Genomic DNA, 19,995 nt, shown 5'->3' with positions numbered 1-19,995 from the left:
GTTTTGGAAAGCCCCTTTTGCCACTTCATCCTGGTGCCAGGGCCACTCTTAAATGTGTATATTTTACATCTTCATATTTAAATCCTTAATAAATTAAGTGTTTTGGCTGCACCCCATTAAGCAGCAGACAGACACGGTGCTGTTATTATTGTGTCATTATCATGTCCTCCTGCCCTGAGCTACTCTGCTCTGTCTGGAGCACTACAAAGGTCCCGGTGCATGTCGGGTACAATAGTCTCTGATCGCCCAGTGCGCATGTCCGACAAAAAAAACTCCATTATTTTTTTTCTCGGAATCTGTAAGAAAAAATAGCCGTGGAAACTATGAATTTGGGATTTCGTGACTCATTATTATGGTTTTGTGTGTGGATAACAGCGACTGTGGGACGGTTTAGCGGCAGCACACGGAGCACAGTGACGGCTGCATAGCTGAGCAGCGGGAGCGGAGCGGGACATCCTCCAGTCTTGTCGGGACTCTCCACAATCAAGTAAATTTCAGTCAGTTAGCTCTGTTAGCGTAGCCTAGTGGGCTTTTAGCACCGACATCCCAGGCGCAGGAAAATGAAGCGTTATTGCCCTTTGTTTTTAAAAATCCGACCGACTGACGTAGCATAAGCCCCGAAAGCTAACTGGTCGCAGTAGCACGGGATCTAAACTGTGGGATTTGTTTATTTTTCGGCTTTTTATTAGTGTGCGCCGTTTTCAAAACACTCTCTGGCTAGTCCGTTAGCTAACCAGCTAACTCTTGATTCTCCCGCGACCCGAAGAAGCCAGGAGTCCAAAACTTGGCCAGCAGGCAGAGAGAGGGTCTCACGGGTCCTGCTACCACTGACGCTAGCTATCGGCTTTCAGTAAGTAAATAAGCGACGGGAATCTGGTGGCAACATGCGTGAAGATTTGCTGTGGACTTGTGTTGTACATTTCTTGAAGCTATCACGCAAGAGTTTGGCATCGGAGTGTTTTGAGCGCCTGACAGCTGTCACGACAGCACAGTTCAAAGTGGGTTAGCATGTTAGCTGCTATACTAGCTGCTAGCTGCCCTGCAGTTTGTGTAGATATTATTCAGTGATTAAAGAATGCATATATTTAGATCTGCGGTCAGGACCTTCAGCGGTTTCTTTCAAGCTTCGTCTATGTTGCTAGCTTGTTAGCTTTCTGGGGAGACAGCTATTTTGCAGTGTAGCTAAACGTCCAGGTAATCACGGGCCTAAATAAACACACCCTCCCACTTCAAAGTAGCCATAGTGTGTCCCGAAGTTATTTCATTCTTTAATTTCTTACTTCACAATGCTTTAAATATATGGACGCTCAGATGACATCAGTTACATCAGCTGTTTACTGCGTGAATAATTTCCCTTGGTTCCCTCTGTCAGATTACATAATCCACCTCCACCTCTCTCTGCAGGCTCTTCAACAACATCCGAGCTCTTTCTCTGATGTGAACTGAAGAGAGAAATCTGTAGGAGTCATCCTCTAAACTCAGGAGCTGTCTCGTAGCTCGGGAAAGTCTAGGTTTTGGGGCATCGACTCAGGTTTTACTGGCAGTCTGTGTGCTTCTAACCCACCAGCATGTACATTGGACAGTGGATACCTTAGCCAAAACAGATCCTGGCTTCCCAAAGATGACAAGGTATGTTAATGTGTTTGAGTTGTTCTTTTATTTGTTATTTGACTGCTTTACCTTGACAATTAATTTGCACTGTGTCTTTTGCCAAAGCCTCTCACACTGTTGATGAGGATACATCATACTTTAGGATTTACATGTAAGAGATAACATAAGGTTGACGTTGATTAATTGTAGCAACTTTGATCCATAAACAAAAGGGCAAAGAGGCTGAGTAGGCTCTTGTCCGTATCATTATCATGTCATCATTCTGCAGTCCTGATATGTTATAAACTTTTAACAAAATGAAACATAAATATATACAACAGTCAACAAAAGAAAATATCAGAGCTCAGAGCTCACCCTCTTTGTTCCACCTAAACCCGCCAAAGAAATGAATAGCTGATAGAGATGAAACCACGCCCTGGAGTTACCAATTACACCGTATTCATTCAGAACAAAAAAATAAACAAAAACATTATTTTAGCTCCTACATTAATATCAATGCTAATGATAATCTGGTGGTGCAATAGAATAGAATTACCAGCCATTAATGTTGTTGTTTTTTCTGAGCTTGGTCTGTTTCATTTTGGTGGCAGTGTTACATATTGTAATATTTGGTGTGTGTTTTTGTTTTATTTGAAGTTTTTTTTATAAGACAAATGTGGCCCACATATTTGGCTTGCAGTTTGTTTTAATTAGTTTGTTTCTTGTGCATATAAATGATGTGGGCTTTGAAACAAATTTGTAATAAAAACATTTGCATGCTATATGCAGTGTTATTGGCATTCAGATTTCACTGAAGACATTAGTACAGTGAATTAGCATAATTCAAAATCAAATTAAAGGGAAACTGTTTATAGGTTTTAGCCTGTAACATAAAAAAAACATTTGAGACTGATATTGACTGTAAATTATAAGTAAGGATTTGATAACATTTTGAAACATAACTCTGTTCTTTGAAAAATGTTTATTCAATATTATGGCTGTTAAATTTCAAAGATGTGTTAACATCCGCTGGTTTTCTAAGGTGCTGGCAGGCTGCAGCTACAAAATGATGGGAGGCAGTGAGACTGTCAGTGGGGACAAGGATGGTGTCCACTCCACTGCAATACATGTCCCCATCGGCTGGCAGAGGAGAGTGGAGGCGGGGCAGGTGATCTATGTCAGGTGTGTGTGCGCACAGATATGTTTTAATCCAAAAATGAACATGTGTTAGATTTATATAATAGATTATTTAGCTGTTGTTTTTAATTCATATTACTAACAAAGATGACTGTGGGTGTGGACTTTTTTGAAGATCACTGCATAAAGTAGGGGTCTCAAACTCAAATAACCGGGGGCCACTGAGTGTGTGGTTCGGTCAGTAGAGGGCCGGTCAAGTAAAAAACCTTTTGAGCAAAAGATAATAATATTTATGATGATATTTCAAGTGATTTCAAAAGGAAATGTCTCTGTTGATATGGAACACTAAGCAGTTTAAAATATAAATGTATTTATGATGCAAAATTAATCTCTTTATAAAATAAACCATACATAGTTGGAGAACTCTGGCATGAAGACAGCATTATTCACTTTCCCTTTCCTTACAATTTATGGCCAGGTCAGGGCAGATGAGTTAACATATTCATTAAACATTGAGTTGACTTTTGTTTTTTGTCATTTTACAAAGGTTATCATTTTAAATCTGAAATGGTGTACTTTAGCCTGTCTGCAAACAGTAACCCGACCAAATACACGTTCTCACTTGTGAACATTAAGCCATAGGAAAACCGTTTCACTTCAACTAACAGATGAACACACTAGTATTTGGTTGTCCAATGTCAATGATCATGGATACTGTGACCTATAAAAATACATCTTGGACCATGACCCAGAAAATCAGGCTCAATTTATGTTTGACCCATGGAGTAACTGATTAGATTTTGGTGGTTCAAGGTCATTTTGGTTTCTTGAACGCGTCGGTGTAAGGTCACAGTGATTTCACAAAACATGTTTTTGGCAATAATTAAAATAATTAAAATCTGTAAGCTGATAAGATTTTTCTTTTATAACAAGTCTTCACTGTATATAGTATGTGACATGGATACATACTATATGTACAGTGGGTACGGAAAGTATTCAGACCCCTTTAAATTTTTCACTCTTTGTTTCATTGCAGCCATTTTCTAAAATCAAAAAAGGTCATTTTATTTCTCATTAATGTACACTCAGCACCCCATCTTGACAGAAAAAAAATGTATGTAGAAATGTAGGAATTTTTGCAAATTTATTAAAAAAGAAAAACTGAAATATCACATGGTCATAAATATTCAGACCCTTTGCTCAGTATTGAGTAGAAGCACCCCTTTGAGCAAGTACAGCCATGAGTCTTCTTGGAAATGATGCAACAAGTTTTTCACACCTGGATTTGGGGATCCTCTGCCATTCTTCCTTGCAGATCCTCTCCAGTTCTGTCAGGTTGGATGGTGAACATTGGTGGACAGCCATTTTCAGGTCCCTCCAGAGATGCTCAATTGGGTTTTGGTCAGGGCTCTGGCTGGGCCAATCAAGAATGGTCACAGAGTTGTTCCGAAGCCACTCCTTTGTTATTTTAGCTGTGTGCTTAGGGTCATTGTCTTGTTGGAAGGTGAACCTTCGGCACAGTCTGAGGTCCTGAGCACTCTGGAAGAGGTTTTTTTCCCAGAATATCTCTGTACTTGACCGCATTCATCTTTCCTTCAATTGCAACCAGTCGTCCTGTCCCTGCAGCTGAAAAACACCCCCATAGCATGATGCTGCCACCACCATGTTTCACTGTTGGGATTGTATTGGGCAGCTGATGAGCAGTGCCTGGTTTTCTCCACACATACCACTTAGAATTACTGCCAAAAACTTCAATCTTGGTCTCATCAGACCAGAAAATCTTATTTCTCATAGTCTGGGAGTCCTTCATTGTTTTTTTTGGCAAACTCTATGCGGGCCTTCATATGTCTTGCACTGAGGAGAGGCTTCCGTCGGGCCACTCTGCCATAAAGCCCCGACTGGTGAAGGGCTGCAGTGATAGTTGACTTTGCGGAACTTTCTCCCATTTTCCTACTGCATCTCTGGAGCTCAGCCACAATGATATTTGGGTTCTTCTTTACCTCTCTCACCAAGGCTCTTCTCCCACGATTGCTCAGTTTAAGTGGAAGGCCAGGTCTAGGAAGAGTTCTGGTTGTCCCAAAGGTCTTCCATTTAAGAATTATGGAGGCCACTGTGCTCTTAGGAACCTTGAGTGCTGCAGAAATTATTTTGTAACCTTGGCCTGATCTGTGCCTTGCCACAATTCTGTCTCTGAGCTCCTTTGGCAGTTCCTTAGACCTCATGATTCTCATTTGCTCTGACATGCGCTGTAAGGTCTTATATAGACAGGTGTGTGCCTTTCCTAATCAAGTCCAATCAGTTTAATTAAACACAGCTGGACTCCAATGAAGGAGCAGAACCATCTCAAGGACAATCAGAAGAAATGGACAGCATGTGAGTTAAATATGAGTGTCACAGCAAAGGATCTGAATACTTATGACCATGTGATATTTCAGTTTTTCTTTTTTAATACATTTGCAAAAATTTCTACATTTCTGTTTTTTTTCTGTCAAGATGTGGTGCTGAGTGTACATTAATGAGAAATAAAATGAACTTTTTTGATTTTAGCCAATGGCTGCAATGAAACAAAAAGGGAAACATTTCCGTACCCACTGTATGATGAGTGTGAGTCTCTGACCGGAACTGAATATATTTTTAATTAATCAAAAAAAGGCCAGTTAAGATTTCACATATAATTTAGGATTTGTTTTTGTTTTTTAATCTCCATTTCTTTCTTCTAATTTGTATTCTCATTTACATCTATTTGGGTAATGTGGTATTTCTGAATTTCCTTAACACAATCTGGCAGCTTTTTGAAGAATCCCTTAAAAAACTACATCTTTATTTTGTGTATGTTGCCCAGTTGTGGGGTTTGAAACTTTGAATTTCGCTGTGCATTGAGCATATCTTTCTTCCTATACTTTTTAGTTTGTTTTGACTGTTCTTAGACTGTTTGTTGCTGTCTCCTTTCCGTAGTCCCAGTGGCACTGTCCTGTCCTCTCTGGACGAGGTCAAGGCCTATTTGTTGACTGATGGCACCTGCAAATGTGGTCTGGAGTGTCCGCTCATCATCCATAAGGTAAAACTAGTCTAAAAACTTTTTTTTTACACCCACCAGAATCTGTTAAAGAAATATTGGAGATTATGACCATTCCCATTACCAGTGGTTGTTCTGCCCCGTGGTGTTTTTTTTTTTCCACCCCCTTGTCACTAATGCGTTAATTGTGATGTCACGAAAGTGTTGGAAACTAAACAAGTCAGAGGAAGAAAAAAATCAACAACACTGGCAGTGGTTAGTATTTTGTATATTTTACTTCTGGTTCATGTCTCAGTCAATCAATCAGTTGGTCTGACTAATGATATAAAACATACTCAGCCCTGTCCCAGCTTGTAAAAAGTAAGATTTGCTACTAACATTCATGGCTAATGGCTATGCAAATGGATGGAAGATGTCGTAGCATTGTGCCAAAAATGACATGAATTTGCATCACTGTCAGAAAAGAATACAACAAAAAAGAAATTAGTGTGATAAAACCCCTGGAGAGAATTTTTTTTTAAATTAACAGGTTTAGAACACTATTACCAGAAATAGTAGTGTCCACAAACAAATCCTCAGATTTACTTGATTAGTCTGGGGTTTTACTAAAAAGTTCTTCAAACACAATGCATACATGAGTGTGAAACACCAATTGCTCCTTCACGTAATTCAATATCAGGCAAATTATTCTGTCTGAACCCTTCCTAATCATTATATATCTGGTGTCCTGCAGGTTTTCAACTTCACTGTGGGAGTGAAGGTGGAACAGCACAGCCAGCCTGTAGGCAAAACGGAGCAGGACATGACCAAACTGTGTAACCATCGAAGGAAAGTGGTAGCAATGGCTGCTCTGTGTCGCAGTATGCATGCCTCACAGCTGCCCTTTGCCAACCCTCATCATGCTGGTAAAGTTTTTTTTGATGAATTGAGACATAGTATGCCTACATTTTTGCAGTATAACAAATATACAGAAATTACCTTTTTAATCACTGCACTTAAATCAACACATTTTGATCAGTATCGTGTGAGGAATTTTAATTCTGGTGTGGATGGAGTCTCTCTGTAAAGTATCTCTTGGTAGTCATGTCCATCAGATTGTAACAAAGTCTAATTTTATACTGTAGTAGCCTCACATCAAGGGTTGCAATGGGACTATGATCCAACAGCTCCCTTGGGAGCTAACTTTACTTTAATGTGTATGGGAGCTCATTAACATTATCACCATCAATGTTGGATGAATTGGAGATTCGATTTCAATAATTAACTCATAAAAAACTGTTGGTATATTGAAAATACTCTGTTTCATATACATTTCATTTTATTTAAATCTCTTAACTTAATTTCTCTTATACTGTGCTGTTTCTATTTTTGCTTTGTTTAATTCAAAAGCTGTTAACACTGCTTTTAGAGAAACAGTGTTATGTTACATAAATTGGATACATTTTTAGTTCCTGCTTCCTCTCTGTTTCATATACATTTCATTTTATTTAAATCTCTTAACTTCATTTCTCTCATACTGTGCTGTTTCTATTTTTGCTTTGTGTAATTCAAAAGCTGTTAACACTGCTTTTAGAGAAACAGTGTTATGTTCCATAAATTGGATACATTTTTAGTTCCTGCTTCCTCAGGAAAAATACATGTAATTGCTGAATACATCTTTTTAATTTTCCCAATGGGAAAGGGAAGACTGATTTTCTGTCTTTAAAAAATAAATAAAATTATCTGATCACAATTACCAGAAGAGGGGGTCAGAATGCCTTTAACAGTGATGGTTTAAAGTCTTGTGGGAGCTGATGGGTGTGCTGCTTTTTGCAGCGGCTGATTTGAAGCCACTAATATTTTAACAATAGTTGTAGACATGTTTTATAGGAAAAGTAACAAGAACATTATCATCATCAGCTTACATTTAGTTTTTTGAAGGGATATGAATTCCTCAACTATTTATAACTCAAAGATGTCAGCAGTTAGCACAAATTAATAGCAGAGTATCTTAAGAGCTCTTTCCATTTGTTTACGACATTACACAGACAATGCAAGAGCCCAACACTAAGATAAAAACTCACACCCTTATGACAATGTACAAGACTTGCATGACCAATTTAAGGATGCAGCTATGTATCCAAAAATATCTTTGACTCCTTCGGAGTAGCTGCTTATCTGAGCTTTCTTTGTGTTGTTCATTTCATAAATGCATTGATGCCTATATTTAGCATAATCAATTCTTACACCTTTTGCCACCAATGGCTCCCCCAATTCCTTATTTTTTCTTTGGCAAGGTGCTCATTCTGCTTCTACAAACAACAGCAAACATGTATCTAAAAGCTGATGCATATTAGAGGATTTGTTTGTTCTTTGGACCCTAAAACAATCAAAGAAACTAAGGAAAGTCATCCTGATGCTTTCTTTTTAATATTCAGTCAGTCCCTCATTCTATCAAAATATTTATACATGGCAAGTAGTTCATGAACTGTACATTATAGTTATTATGAAAGAAGAGAAGTTAAGTAATAAGCTTTGCATGTGTGTTCTCTTCCAGAGCTGAGCAGTCGAGTGGATAACCGCAATCCAAATGGAATTCTCGTAGAGCGGGAAGAAGAGGACCGTTGCTTTTACCATCCTAAACTCCATTCAGTCCCTGTCCGATCCCACAACAACGTCCACTCAAACAACTGTACCAGCCCCAAATCCTCCCACCAGTTTATCTACCCTTACAATGGTTCCTCCCCCATCCTTCACGCAGGCACAAACCCATACCATTCCTTAGATACGTTGAGAAGGCTTCACCATCCTCCTTCTCTCCCTGCATCCTCCACCTCTTCCTCCACGTCCTCATTTACATCTTACTCCGCTGCTCAGAAGTCACCCCGCACCCCTACACCTCAAGGTCAAAGAACACCCAAAACTCCAGAGACCCCTGGTTCTCCACGGCTAGGGCCCCTTTCTCCACCTCCTCCATCTTCCCCGATGACAGTTGGAGTAGGTAGAGGTGGACAGACTCACGGTTATCATCCTCATGGTGTCATTGTTGGAGGCTCCACTCCTTCTCAATCACCGTCTTACTCAACCTCTGTCCATAACATGAACTGTGTTTCTCCTCACCAGCGGACCCGCCACCCTTCAGCCTCTCCCTCCTCTCTCTCTGAGCAGGGTGGCAGCTCAACAGCAGCAGAAGGAGGAGGACAGATGGGAAGTAATTTTGCTCAGAGGAGGAAATCCACCTCTTCCTCTCCCCATTCCCCTATCTCTGGTGGCTCCCCCAACCTTAGTCCTCATTTCCCCAAGTACAAGCTGGAAGATATCTTGGAGCAGTTTAAAAACTCAGGCAACAGCAGCACTAATAACCATCTCTTAAACCCTAATAACCCCTCCTTACTGACCAACCAAAGCATTAGCAACATTCATGCTCATTCATTGAAGCCTTCAAAGAGCGTCATGAGTCAGACTTCTAGCACAGGACCACCAGGTTTGGGGATAAACTCCACAGGTCCCTCTAGTTTACCCTTGGGTGCATTTCTGAACCACCATCACAGCCACCCGGACAAAATACCACACCCAGGTTCTTTTCCTGCAAGTAATTTGCTCTCTGCAGCTGCCAAGGCTCAGCTGGCAAACCAGAAGACCCAGGGTCAGAGCTCAAATGCTGCCAGCAACCAAGTGAGCTTGTCCCCTTCTTTGGAGGTATTGAAAGAGGCACAGCAGCAACAGTCATCAAAGGTAACTAACAGCACTTTACATAACAGCAACCTTCCCTCCTCCACTGCTTCTAGACCTCCCCATCCCTCCCTCGCAGCAGCCTCTGCCATCCTCTTTCCTCCATGCCACTCTCTGGCCCAGTCCCTGGCCTCCTCTTTGCCCCACCCGTCTCCCTCAGCAGAGCGCAACGCATCACACAGGAAGAGGCAGCGACGATCTCCAACAGTGCTCAGCATGCTTAGAGACACCCAGCAGTTGGCTAATGGGCCACAGAAACCCCCATCAGGAGAAGCTGTTTCTGCTACAGTTATCAACCTTTCCTCGTCGCACTCCCCTTCCTCTACCTCAGCTGTGCAGAACCAGAATGCGTTCATGTTGGAAACCCATCATCATCATAATGTCCTCCCTGGGCAGATGCCCAGGCTCCTTGCTTCTCGACAGACGGCACACCTATCCAGGCCCCCACGCCAAAATGAGGCTCTGGATTACACTACAGGCCTGACACCTGCACCTCTTGGCTTGGATCCTCCAACCCAGCCTCTGTCTGCTCTGTTACACCTGCTCAGTCTGCAGAATGCACAGGCCACAGCCTCGGCTCCAGCATCTAACTCTGCTGCTGCACAAGGATCTGTGTCTGTTGAAGGAGTTGGACACACTAATAAACGGAGCCCCAGACTGTCACCCTCTTCTCCCTCCCCCCAGTTTAGTATCAGGCATCCACAGACTCACTCGCCCTACCGAACCAATGACACTACTTCTCTGCCACAGCCTCTTTCTCCTCCCTCCACTTCCATGCAGTTCCGATCAGTACAGTCCCATTCACACGCTCCAACTAGTAAATTAAGTTCTCTACAGAGACATTTTGCTTCTTCAACACTGCCCCCTAACTCAAATGTAGCTTTACTCAACAGCAGCGGCCCATCTCAACATATGTCCCCACCTTCAGATAAGCCTCAACCAACTGAGAACCACATTCCTACAGTAGACTCTGCTTACCAGACACCTTTACAGGAAGCCTCACCAGAGCGCACTGTGGCAGAGATGGAGATGGGCACTAACAGCTCATCAACATCTGTGGACCTGACTCATTCGCAAGGTAGTCTTTCTATGGCAATATCCACCTCCCCGAAGCCTCTCGACCTTAGCAACCATGTCCTGGCCCTTCTTGCAGCATCCTCCACTGTGCCACACGGGGGGGACGATTCTTCTGACAGAACCTCTGATGTTGAGAAGTCTTCCCCAGGAAATCATGCTACAGGTAGTGAGATATTTGTCTTGAAAATATAACCTACATTTTGAGTGTGTATGTGTCTGTATTTTGCAAAAGTCTCAGGGTACCAGTGTTGTTGTTTTTTTATGCCTATCAATTTATGTCATTGGTATTTGGATTGGATTGGAATGATTTGACTGAAATTTGGTCTTGTGTATTAGCAAGGTTTCAATGGGTTTACTAGTACAACATGTATGTTATGCTAAAGCATGTCTTGTATAAATTGGGCATAACAGACCTTATTCACAGCAGATATTTTTTGACATGAAATGGTTGAAAACATTTTTCCCCCGAAAAATGTGTTAAGTATGTTAAATAAATTTGGTACGCTACTTATTGAAAATGTACATTTATGGAGTTACTCTTACAAGTTACTAGCTTTCTGTGTGGTAAAGCACTGATACTAAACATCAGGCTTCACAGATACTCATGTGTCTTATGTTTTTGAGCTGTCAGTTCTCAATGCTGCTTTTAATCACTTTGAAAAAGTTGCTTACTGATAACATCAGCCTGTAAAAAGATGACTGATTGTGACTCTGTTAATAGGTCCAGGAGAGCCTGGATGTTTGGACCAAAAGGTCTCCACAGCAACCAAACCTGCAGCAGTTGTCATCCCTGTGCTAGCCAACTCGTCTCGTCTTGTGGATCATAGCAATCTTCCGCCTGCCCCTTCAACTGTAGGTGACTCAACGACTTCTTTACCTCTGGCAGAGGCCTTCCCCTTTATGAACCAGGAACAGCTTCTTCAGCTGCTGTCATCCACAGGGGGGCTACCATCCCTCCTGGACCCCACAGTCCTTGCTTCATTGCCCCTTGGGGGGCTGTGGTTGGGAGGACAACATGCACAGTTGCCCCCTGCCAATGCTGCACTACAAACACCACATAATCTTGCTGAGCAGCAGCAGTTACTGTTACAACAAGAGACACAGCAGCAAAACCAGGATCAACAACAGAAGCAGCAACAGATAAACAGCAACCCTCTCTTTCCTTTGTTGCCGTTCTTGAGTGGAGCTCAAGGGGAAATGCCTCTGAACCTTTTGGGCCTATTGAACCCACTCCCACCACCAGCCTCAAATTGTGCCCCAGGACAGGATACTGATTTAGGGCTAATAGAAAAGCCAACCCTTCAGGCTTTGCTTATGGCCTCCTTGTTGCTCGGGCAACAACAGGCACCTTTGATACCTCTGTCTGGACTGGGTCAGTTGAGCCAGGTCAGCTTGGAAGTTCCCCTCCAACAGCCACAGCACATCCCCACTACTTTGGAGGGCCTTACTGTGGATAAGGTCTCTGGCCTTTTAGATCCATCTGCCCTACCGGGTCCAGGGCTCTTGGAGCTTGCCCAGGGACTTCTCCCCATCACTCCTGGAGTAGAGGGCACTCTCCAAGCTCTGCAGTCTTTGCTCCTTCCTGCTGCTCTTCCTCCTCCCCCTGCAGCCTTCCTACCCCTCAGCCCTGCCTTGCTCACTGCTGCCCTGAACTCTGCTGAGCTCCACTCACCTCCCCACAACCAATTAGTTCCTGCACAGCAAACCCAACATACCCAACCTCAGGTAGGCTCCCCTGTCTCCTACATCTCTATCCCCAGAGCTCCTCCTAGTTTCTCTTGCAAAAGCTATTGGCTAATTTCTTGAACTGTGCAATTATTTGTCCTGCTTACCCCTCTCTCCCCACCCTTTATTTCTGAAAACATTTATTTCTCTAAACTACTTTCAAATGAGGCCCTCCTCAAGCAGCATGGTTTGTTTGGATTGACACAGTCTAAGTTGTTAAGGGACACATTTTTTTTGCAAAAGTCTTAATTTCTACAACAAAAGATAAACATTTATTTGTCCTCTTCTTATGTCTCTGGCCCCATTATGTTGCTGGTTGTTTTGTTTGTTGTCTGAACCTGAAATCCTCTTCTGTCCTCTCATTGCTGTCCAGGTACCTACTGATGCCGGTGTTGACACACTTATACCCCTGTCTCTCCAAGCTAAAGACAACCCAATCCTCCAACAGTTACTTCCCACTTTGCTTAACCCTGCGTTGTTAGGTGAGTTGGTGACTTTCCTGTGTAACACTTCTGTCTCAAGTTTTTAGTCACTATGTCAGGAATAAATGACCATTAAGCAACTGTATGTCAAGAATTTAAGAAATGTGTCTCCTGTAGGAGATCTCTCTGGCATCGCAGGCCTTCATAACATGTTGGGGATTGGAGCTGGTTCCATTATCCTACCCCCAGTCCAAGCTTCTGCTTTGGGTATGCCTCTGCTGCAGGGTCCTGATGGGGCCATCAACCTGCTTAACAATATACAGGTAGTAAATTTTCCTTTTTTACTCTTTGTAGTTGTAAAATGGTAGCACTCCTCAGTGTGAAGCCTTGTTGGAAAAAAGAAGGAAATATGACACAAATGACAGAAAAAGTCAGTCATGTACTGTTCAGCAGAGCTCAGATTCACCAACTGTAGTGAGGTTTCTTATAAGTAGCCAGTGGAGACAGACAGGGAGAAAGAGGAGGTTGGTCAGTCAATGTCACACTTTTAATAAGTCAGATCATTGTGTGGGGTATGCAACTTAAAAAATAAGCTGGAAAACAAAGTTATTTTGGGAAAAAGACTGAGGATCCAGTCACTTAATTAAGGAGGTGAGCTGAAGCTCATGATCCAATGCTGCGCCCAGATGTCATCAAACTAGGTTTTTTGTTATTGTTTTGATAGAGAGAGACTCCTAGCAGCATAAATCTTACACTGTATTTAAATGTAAATATTGTATGAAAATTTACTTTTGTATACTAATATTTATTACTTCACCCTTGGGAGGGAAGTATTGTTTTTGGTCGCTCTGTCTGTGTGTGCTTCTGCACTTAGCGTGCAATATGAACAACACAGGCCGACACAATTTGTAAGAATTTAGAATAACTTTTCTAGAATTTTGACAAATTTGTGGATTTGAACACAATCTTCTGATCTGGAGTCAGATACTCTATTGTTGCGCCACAGAGTCTGTTTCCCATATAGGCCAACAGGTGGCTTGTTGCGTGAATGCCATCTCTGATTGCCTTGTTTTGGATTGTTTTTCCTTTTTTCCCTCTAGCTAAACCTTGCACCACCTTCTGAGGGAGAGAAGCCAGTTTCAATGCAAGAAACACAAAGCTCTGCCCCACAGGAAGACATTCCAGCCAGTCAGATTGCACCTGATGCAGTTCCCAGTCCGGCTTCTGGTCCATCTACAGCTCCTGCCCATGAACCCACTCATCCCCCCCATCGAGAATCTGAAGGCAGGTCCATTATTGATCCTTACACATCTTTCATGGATACAATTTATACCTCCTTCCTTCAAGTCAGTGCTAAAGAGCAGGAAGATGGGGCCCATTTAGGGCCATCTGACCCTACTTCACCCTTCTGTGCCTTACCGCCAGTTTCTTTCCCCATGGAGCACCATACCCCCTCCACGTCAGTCCCAACTCTGCCACAGGCAAGTGCTCCAGTCTCTCTAAGTCCACGCAGGGCGTGTTCCCTCCGCAATCCAGACTTATCCCGACTCAGCCTGGAAGCAGCAGCCCATTCCCCTGCCCAGGGGACACCCAAACCCACTGAGGACGGGTCTACATTGCCCTTACAAAGGAAACCAGTCATAGTAGAAGGACATACCCACCCAGAGCCACCTATGCCACCCATATACTTGGAGGAGGCTAAAACAGACTGTACTGGGCCGGCTACAGCTGTTTGCCCTTTTGTGGAGGCAGGTGGGGAGAGGCAAGGTCACCTTCCACATTCAGGGTACCTCAGTTCCATGGATGGATGCAGTGGGAGACCTGATGAGGAGACCACCGGGACACTGCTGCACTCGGAACAGGAAAGGGTGAGTGTCTTGGTGTCTGCTTTCTTTAGTCTCAGGCACAGTTTATAACACTAAGTGAGGCTTCATCATCCCACTGAGACGCCATTCTTTTGACTTCAGTGTGGACTGTGGACTGGAAAAATAGAAGAATATACAATCTGTGTATCACTCTATCTTTTAGTATTCAATTGAGTATCAAAAAATATGAGTATTGGAAAATTTGGAAAGTGGTTCCTCATTGTATTATTTGTTTTACAATCTCAATAGTAAAAAAAAAAAAAAAACCTTAATTAACTAAACCTGATGTCGATATTAAATTTGTCCTTGTGTGCACATTGGAAGTTTATTGATACCATTGTTTATTGATGTGTTGTTTGGGTAACTCTGTGGTAACTCCATGTAGAATAGTGGCACTTGAACCATAAATACTTAAGGAATTATATTATCCATGGTTGAGCACAAGTATTAACCCCCTTGTAAGACTACAAAATCTACGGAAGAGTAGAACTGCCATAGATAGTTTTGTCGTTATAAGGGTTTTACTTGATTGATGGTTGCAGAATGTTCACATCAGAGAAGGATGAGTCTGGAGGTGGAGAGACTGTTTGTGGGAGAAATATCGCAATATTTTGTGTGGGGATATTATATCGCCTTTGAGACACCAAGTATCGATTAGATTTTGCATATCATTTTAACTGATTTTATAAATAAACATTACACTTTTTGTGGATTAGCATAAAAAAATATGGTGATATTGTATTGTGGTATCTCTGGGGATTCCCACCAGACAGTTTAATCTCATGCACTTTGTAGCAGTGATGACGCGCTGTCACACACAGCTAAAGGACGAGGATGCAGAAGTGCATGAGATTGAACTGTAAACATGTTCAGCGATCAGTATAATTAGTTGAGCTCGCACCAGCATACGGGAGGAATATGTGCATCGCCAGTGGAGCCGCTCTGTATGTGTTCAGCTGTAACTTGAGGAATGTACTGACAAACTGTGGAAGTTTTCTGTTGCACCTGCGAACCTCAGAGTAAACAGAGCCTCTCCACCTTCAGACTACATACCTTCCTGATGTAAAATTCTCCCAACAATCAAACAATAAAGCCGACTTTAAAGTTTAAAAAAAAAAAAAAATAATGAAAATCTGTCTTGTTTATACCAAGAGATGGCTCAGATATTTTCGCAGTTCTACGATTCTGTGTGAATCCAAATCTACCTAATTTGAAGACTTCTGGTTCATGCTCAAGTGGGAGAAATTAAATATCGACATCATTGAGCACAAAATTGAAATTTCGAAAAACATTTAATTCTCAATTCAATACTGAAAGAACACAGATTATATAGCCTTCAGTTTTATGTTTTTTGTAATGTGATATCTGAATCTACCTTTCAAGGATCCACCTGGAACCGTGGGTGGACCCAGAAGAGGAAGGAAAAGAAAACAAACGTAAGTTGTCTTGTGAACGGCAAATTTCTTAGATATGCACTACACGTGAAATGACAGAGCTAAATCAGTTCCAGTGGATGTCGGACTCACTCAGCTTGCCAAACATTGCACCAAAATCTTAAACGCATTAGACAAACTTTTACTTCATTATAATTGTCCTATTTAGCGTGTTTGACTTCATCCTGCTGTATTCCTTAGTAATATGTTTCTTACTTTGTTTGTCTACAGGCTACAGAATGTGTTGGAAGACTTCAGAGACATGGATGCTACAGCACTAGAGGAAACCAAGGCTACGGTAAGAGCCAGTGTGACCGAAGCTGGGGAAAGGGGAACCAATCACAGACCCCTGGCATTGCCTAACGCAATGACGACAGAGAAGCAACGTCTGGCACCTTTTGTATACATTCAAAATGGCGCCCACTGTAGAGCAGCTGTCTTTCAATTTGGCTTTCGCTACCATTTTAAGCAACTTGCTCCATGGCATCTCAAGTGAATGATAAGTAGGCTTTTTGTGTTTCCATTAAAAATAGTACCAAAATAATCGGCCAGAGTAATGGCTGATAAAAGCGTAACTCCCCTGTGACCAGTGTTTCTTCAATGCCCCGCAGTCGATACTCATACAAATCCTGACGTTTTGTTGAGACAAACAGCCACAAACCGAGCAGAGAAAAAACCCACCTGCTCCGTTATTATCTGTTGTGTCGTGTTCTATGTCATGTTCGTTGTTGGCCCACTGGTAGAACGTCACGCTACATATTTCACTGTGCCCGATGGCTACTGAACCATGATGGAAACACAGCTTTATATTCTACTTGGCCTGATTGTATTTATGTTATTATTAGCAGTAACAACTAAATGTAGCAGTTAACTTAAAAAAACATTTGGTTGTACATGTCATGTATCACTGTCCCTTTCAATTTAGATAAATGTCTGACTGACTGACTGACACTGATTTTGCAAATATGACTCTTGGATTACTGTCACAATAAATGTATCATTCAATTGTTGTTTAAGGAGGAAAAAAACAGTCCAGCTGACCAATGGAAAACATAATGTAGCAAAACTGAAAAAAAATGTTCACTGTAATGAAAAAACCTTCAAAAAGTGAATCTGAACTGTAGGGCCAGTGCATATATAGACACATAAGGTTGCTGCTTGATGCTGAGTGATTGTGCAGTTCTGACTGCGATGGTAAAGTCATTCCACCTGTGAGCATCTGAAAAGGAAATGAGCATGACTGACTGTTATCTGTGTCTCTTGTTCCAGACGGCACTGCTGAAGCCTGAGAGGTCAGTCCGTGGCAGGAGGCGAAGAGGCGCAAGGTCTCAGAGACAGTGATTGGTGGAGGGAGCTGTCAGTCACAGCTGTGCATCAATTAAAGGCGACCACATCCCCTCCATCTCCATTTAGACCTTTTTTTTTATCAATTCAACTGCACTAAAATGTTGTTGTCATGTCAACCATTGTTATGGCAACCACTATGGAAAAACACATAGGAGAGAGATCTAGTTTGAAAAATGAATTTATTAAAAAGGAAAGTGGAAAAAAATGGAAGAGTTTGTGGATACTCTTTCACTTAGGTCTACTCTTAGGTCTAGTTCACAATTTAATGGTCACTTAAGTTGACATTGTGATCAGAGATCTGTTAATCATGCTTGGTGTTAGACTTACAGTATGTCAGTGAGAAAATACAAAAAAATAACAAATGAGTACTGTTTTCTTCTCATCAGTGTGTAACTGAGTCAGGATAAAGCCCATCTACTTGAACGATGCTCTCTGTTGAAGGTGTGTCTGTATGTGTGTGGATGTGTGTCTTTTTATGTGTCTGAGTGTGTTTTGGACAAACAGTGCTGTTGCTGAGCCCATCACTGTCCAAACATTGTTTCATTTTATTTTTTTAGTAAACACTCTTCATAAGTTTTAAAGAGACACAGCCAATGTTTTCAGAGAAATGTTCTGAAAGGTGCTGAAAGACAAATATAATAAGACTTTTTTTCCTTTCCTCAGTATAATATAAACTTAATATGGACCAAGCCAAGAAACAATGTGGTTCACTCCATCAGGTTTCTTAGCCAGTTTACATCAACGACTTGTCACACCTTTTATGTTGTTAAACACATTCTGTGAGATTTAATGGTTTGTATATCACTAATCATCTTAGGAACTAAGGAAATATTGATTTTAACATCAGGGTTTTTCCAACAGATCAGGAAACTAAATTTAAATTTATCTGACCACACCCACTTTGCTGATTTCTACAAGGTCTACAACAATTCTGAATTCATTCAGAAAACCTTTGAGCACCTTTTTCCCACTTTGTAACTCACTTAAATTTCACATGCTGCTTTTTTTGTCGTCGTGGAGAACTGTTTGTAGCTGCGGTGTGACTGTCTGTTTACATCACACCCACCCAAACCTTCACTCCCTCCTCCTTCAGCCATGAGATAAATGTCTGGAAAAATTATTTCATTTTGAAAATGAAGTTTTGCAGGAAACCTTTGGTTATTGAAAGTACAGTTTGTTTTTGATTGTATGAACAAATGGCAGGAGAAACTAATACACAGAGAGTGATAATGTCTTAGGTGGATCTTTTGAGTCCGTGTGTTACTGTGGATTTAGAGTAATATCTTCCCTCTGTCTCATATCACTGTTTTGAGCACTCCTCCACACACTGCCCTGCCCTGCCCCAAGAGTACTGGCATCTTTAGCTGTATTTAAAAAAAAAAAAAAAAATGAATAAAAAAAGTGAAAAAGAAAGCAGATTATGCAATTTCTACACTTTGAGATTTGTACATATGTACAGTTAATGTGTTTTATTTTGATTTTATATTGTTAGAAAAAGAGACGAGAAAAAAACAATGAATTGTGAAATTTTTTGGGAATTGTAATTAAGTATTTTTCTCATTCTACCCCTTGCTTTCAATACTTATGTTTAAAAAGACGATTAAATTGTGGACTGTAGCTTTCTTTTTTATATGGGAGTCTTTTTTTATTTAATATTAAACTATTTACAGAAAATTTAACTTGTGCTGACTTCTGTTCAGAGAAGGGTGTGAGAAGTTGTATGATGCATATTATTTTGTAGTCATCTGTGATCTGAATGTGTAATTGTGTAAGACCATTTCAAAGTTGCAGTCATTTCTGACCTGCAAGCATGTACAGCATATGTTTAAGTGTTTCAGTGAGTCTTTATATTGGCAAAAGCAATTGCGTCAAAGGTACAATGTCTATTATTGGGGATTTATTGACAGTTTACCACCACACTGAAGATTTTGTGTTGTTCATTTATTATCGGGTGCAGACCACGCCCTTCATCGGCCCATCAGCCCGTCTTGTGTGTGTACGTAGTAAGTGCTCTTTCTAAGTTGTACACATTCTCAAGTATTGAGTATGGAATTTGTTTTTAACGGACATCGTTTGACAAGTTTTCAGTGTAGGAATCATGCTGCGTCATTCTTGCTTCGTCAGACAGTGATACCTCAGTTTGAACAGAAGTCCTTCCAGGAAATGCAGTCAGGCATCTGAGAGGTAAAGTATGGCTGTGATGATGAGTCACTGTATCAGCAAATCTGGTGGCTACCTCATATAAACAAATGGAGCTTCATCAATAATATTGATTTAACTTAATTTCGTATGTGGAATAATTTTACCACTGCAGTCCTTGTACGTGTACCTAACAAAGTGCCCAGTGTAATCTTCTGATACTGTAGTAGGCCATCTGCTTCAAGGTTTGAAATGTTTTGTGTTCACAGAGGGTCACAGGAGGCTGGTCATTATCCTCTGACATCCATCCATCTTCTACGGCTTTATCCTCCACATGAGGGTCGTGGCAGGCGCTGCTGCCGATCCCAGCTGATTAATAAGGTATTTTCACAAAGAGAACTGCTGCTCGGTGGATATTTTCTTTCATTTCTTTCATTGTTTGGACCATTCTCTGTAAAATTTAGAGATGGTTGCAGGTGATAATTACAGTAGATCAGCTGTTTCTCCAGAGCAGCCCGTCCAGCTCCTAGATT

The 19,995-nt window shown here is 41.4% G+C and overlaps 1 protein-coding gene across 3 annotated transcripts; it reads left to right on the top strand.

The window, feature by feature from the left end:
- The first annotated feature begins 245 nt into the window (after positions 1-245).
- LOC131468487 (proline-rich protein 36-like) lies at positions 246-18,982 on the top strand. Of its 3 annotated transcripts, XM_058642798.1 has the most exons (14): positions 246-850; positions 1,405-1,629; positions 2,633-2,772; positions 5,683-5,785; positions 6,477-6,648; positions 8,280-10,532; positions 10,608-10,694; positions 11,253-12,256; positions 12,630-12,738; positions 12,856-13,001; positions 13,779-14,546; positions 15,927-15,979; positions 16,208-16,274; positions 17,246-18,982. In XM_058642798.1, exons 3-14 carry the CDS (start codon positions 2,657-2,659, stop codon positions 17,315-17,317), a joined length of 4,950 nt encoding a protein of 1,649 aa, XP_058498781.1. In that variant the 5' UTR covers positions 246-850; positions 1,405-1,629; positions 2,633-2,656; the 3' UTR covers positions 17,318-18,982. The 3 variants fall into 3 exon arrangements, with proteins under 3 accessions (XP_058498781.1, XP_058498780.1, XP_058498779.1); XM_058642797.1 differs by having other exon boundaries at positions 247-487; positions 8,280-10,694; XM_058642796.1 differs by having other exon boundaries at positions 247-850; positions 8,280-10,694.
- Positions 18,983-19,995: the final 1,013 nt, after the last annotated feature.

This window comes from Solea solea, chromosome 11, assembly GCF_958295425.1.
Source record: "Solea solea chromosome 11, fSolSol10.1, whole genome shotgun sequence".
Classification (NCBI taxonomy): Eukaryota; Metazoa; Chordata; class Actinopteri; order Pleuronectiformes; family Soleidae; genus Solea; species Solea solea.
This window is presented reverse-complemented; position numbering and strand designations above follow the sequence as displayed.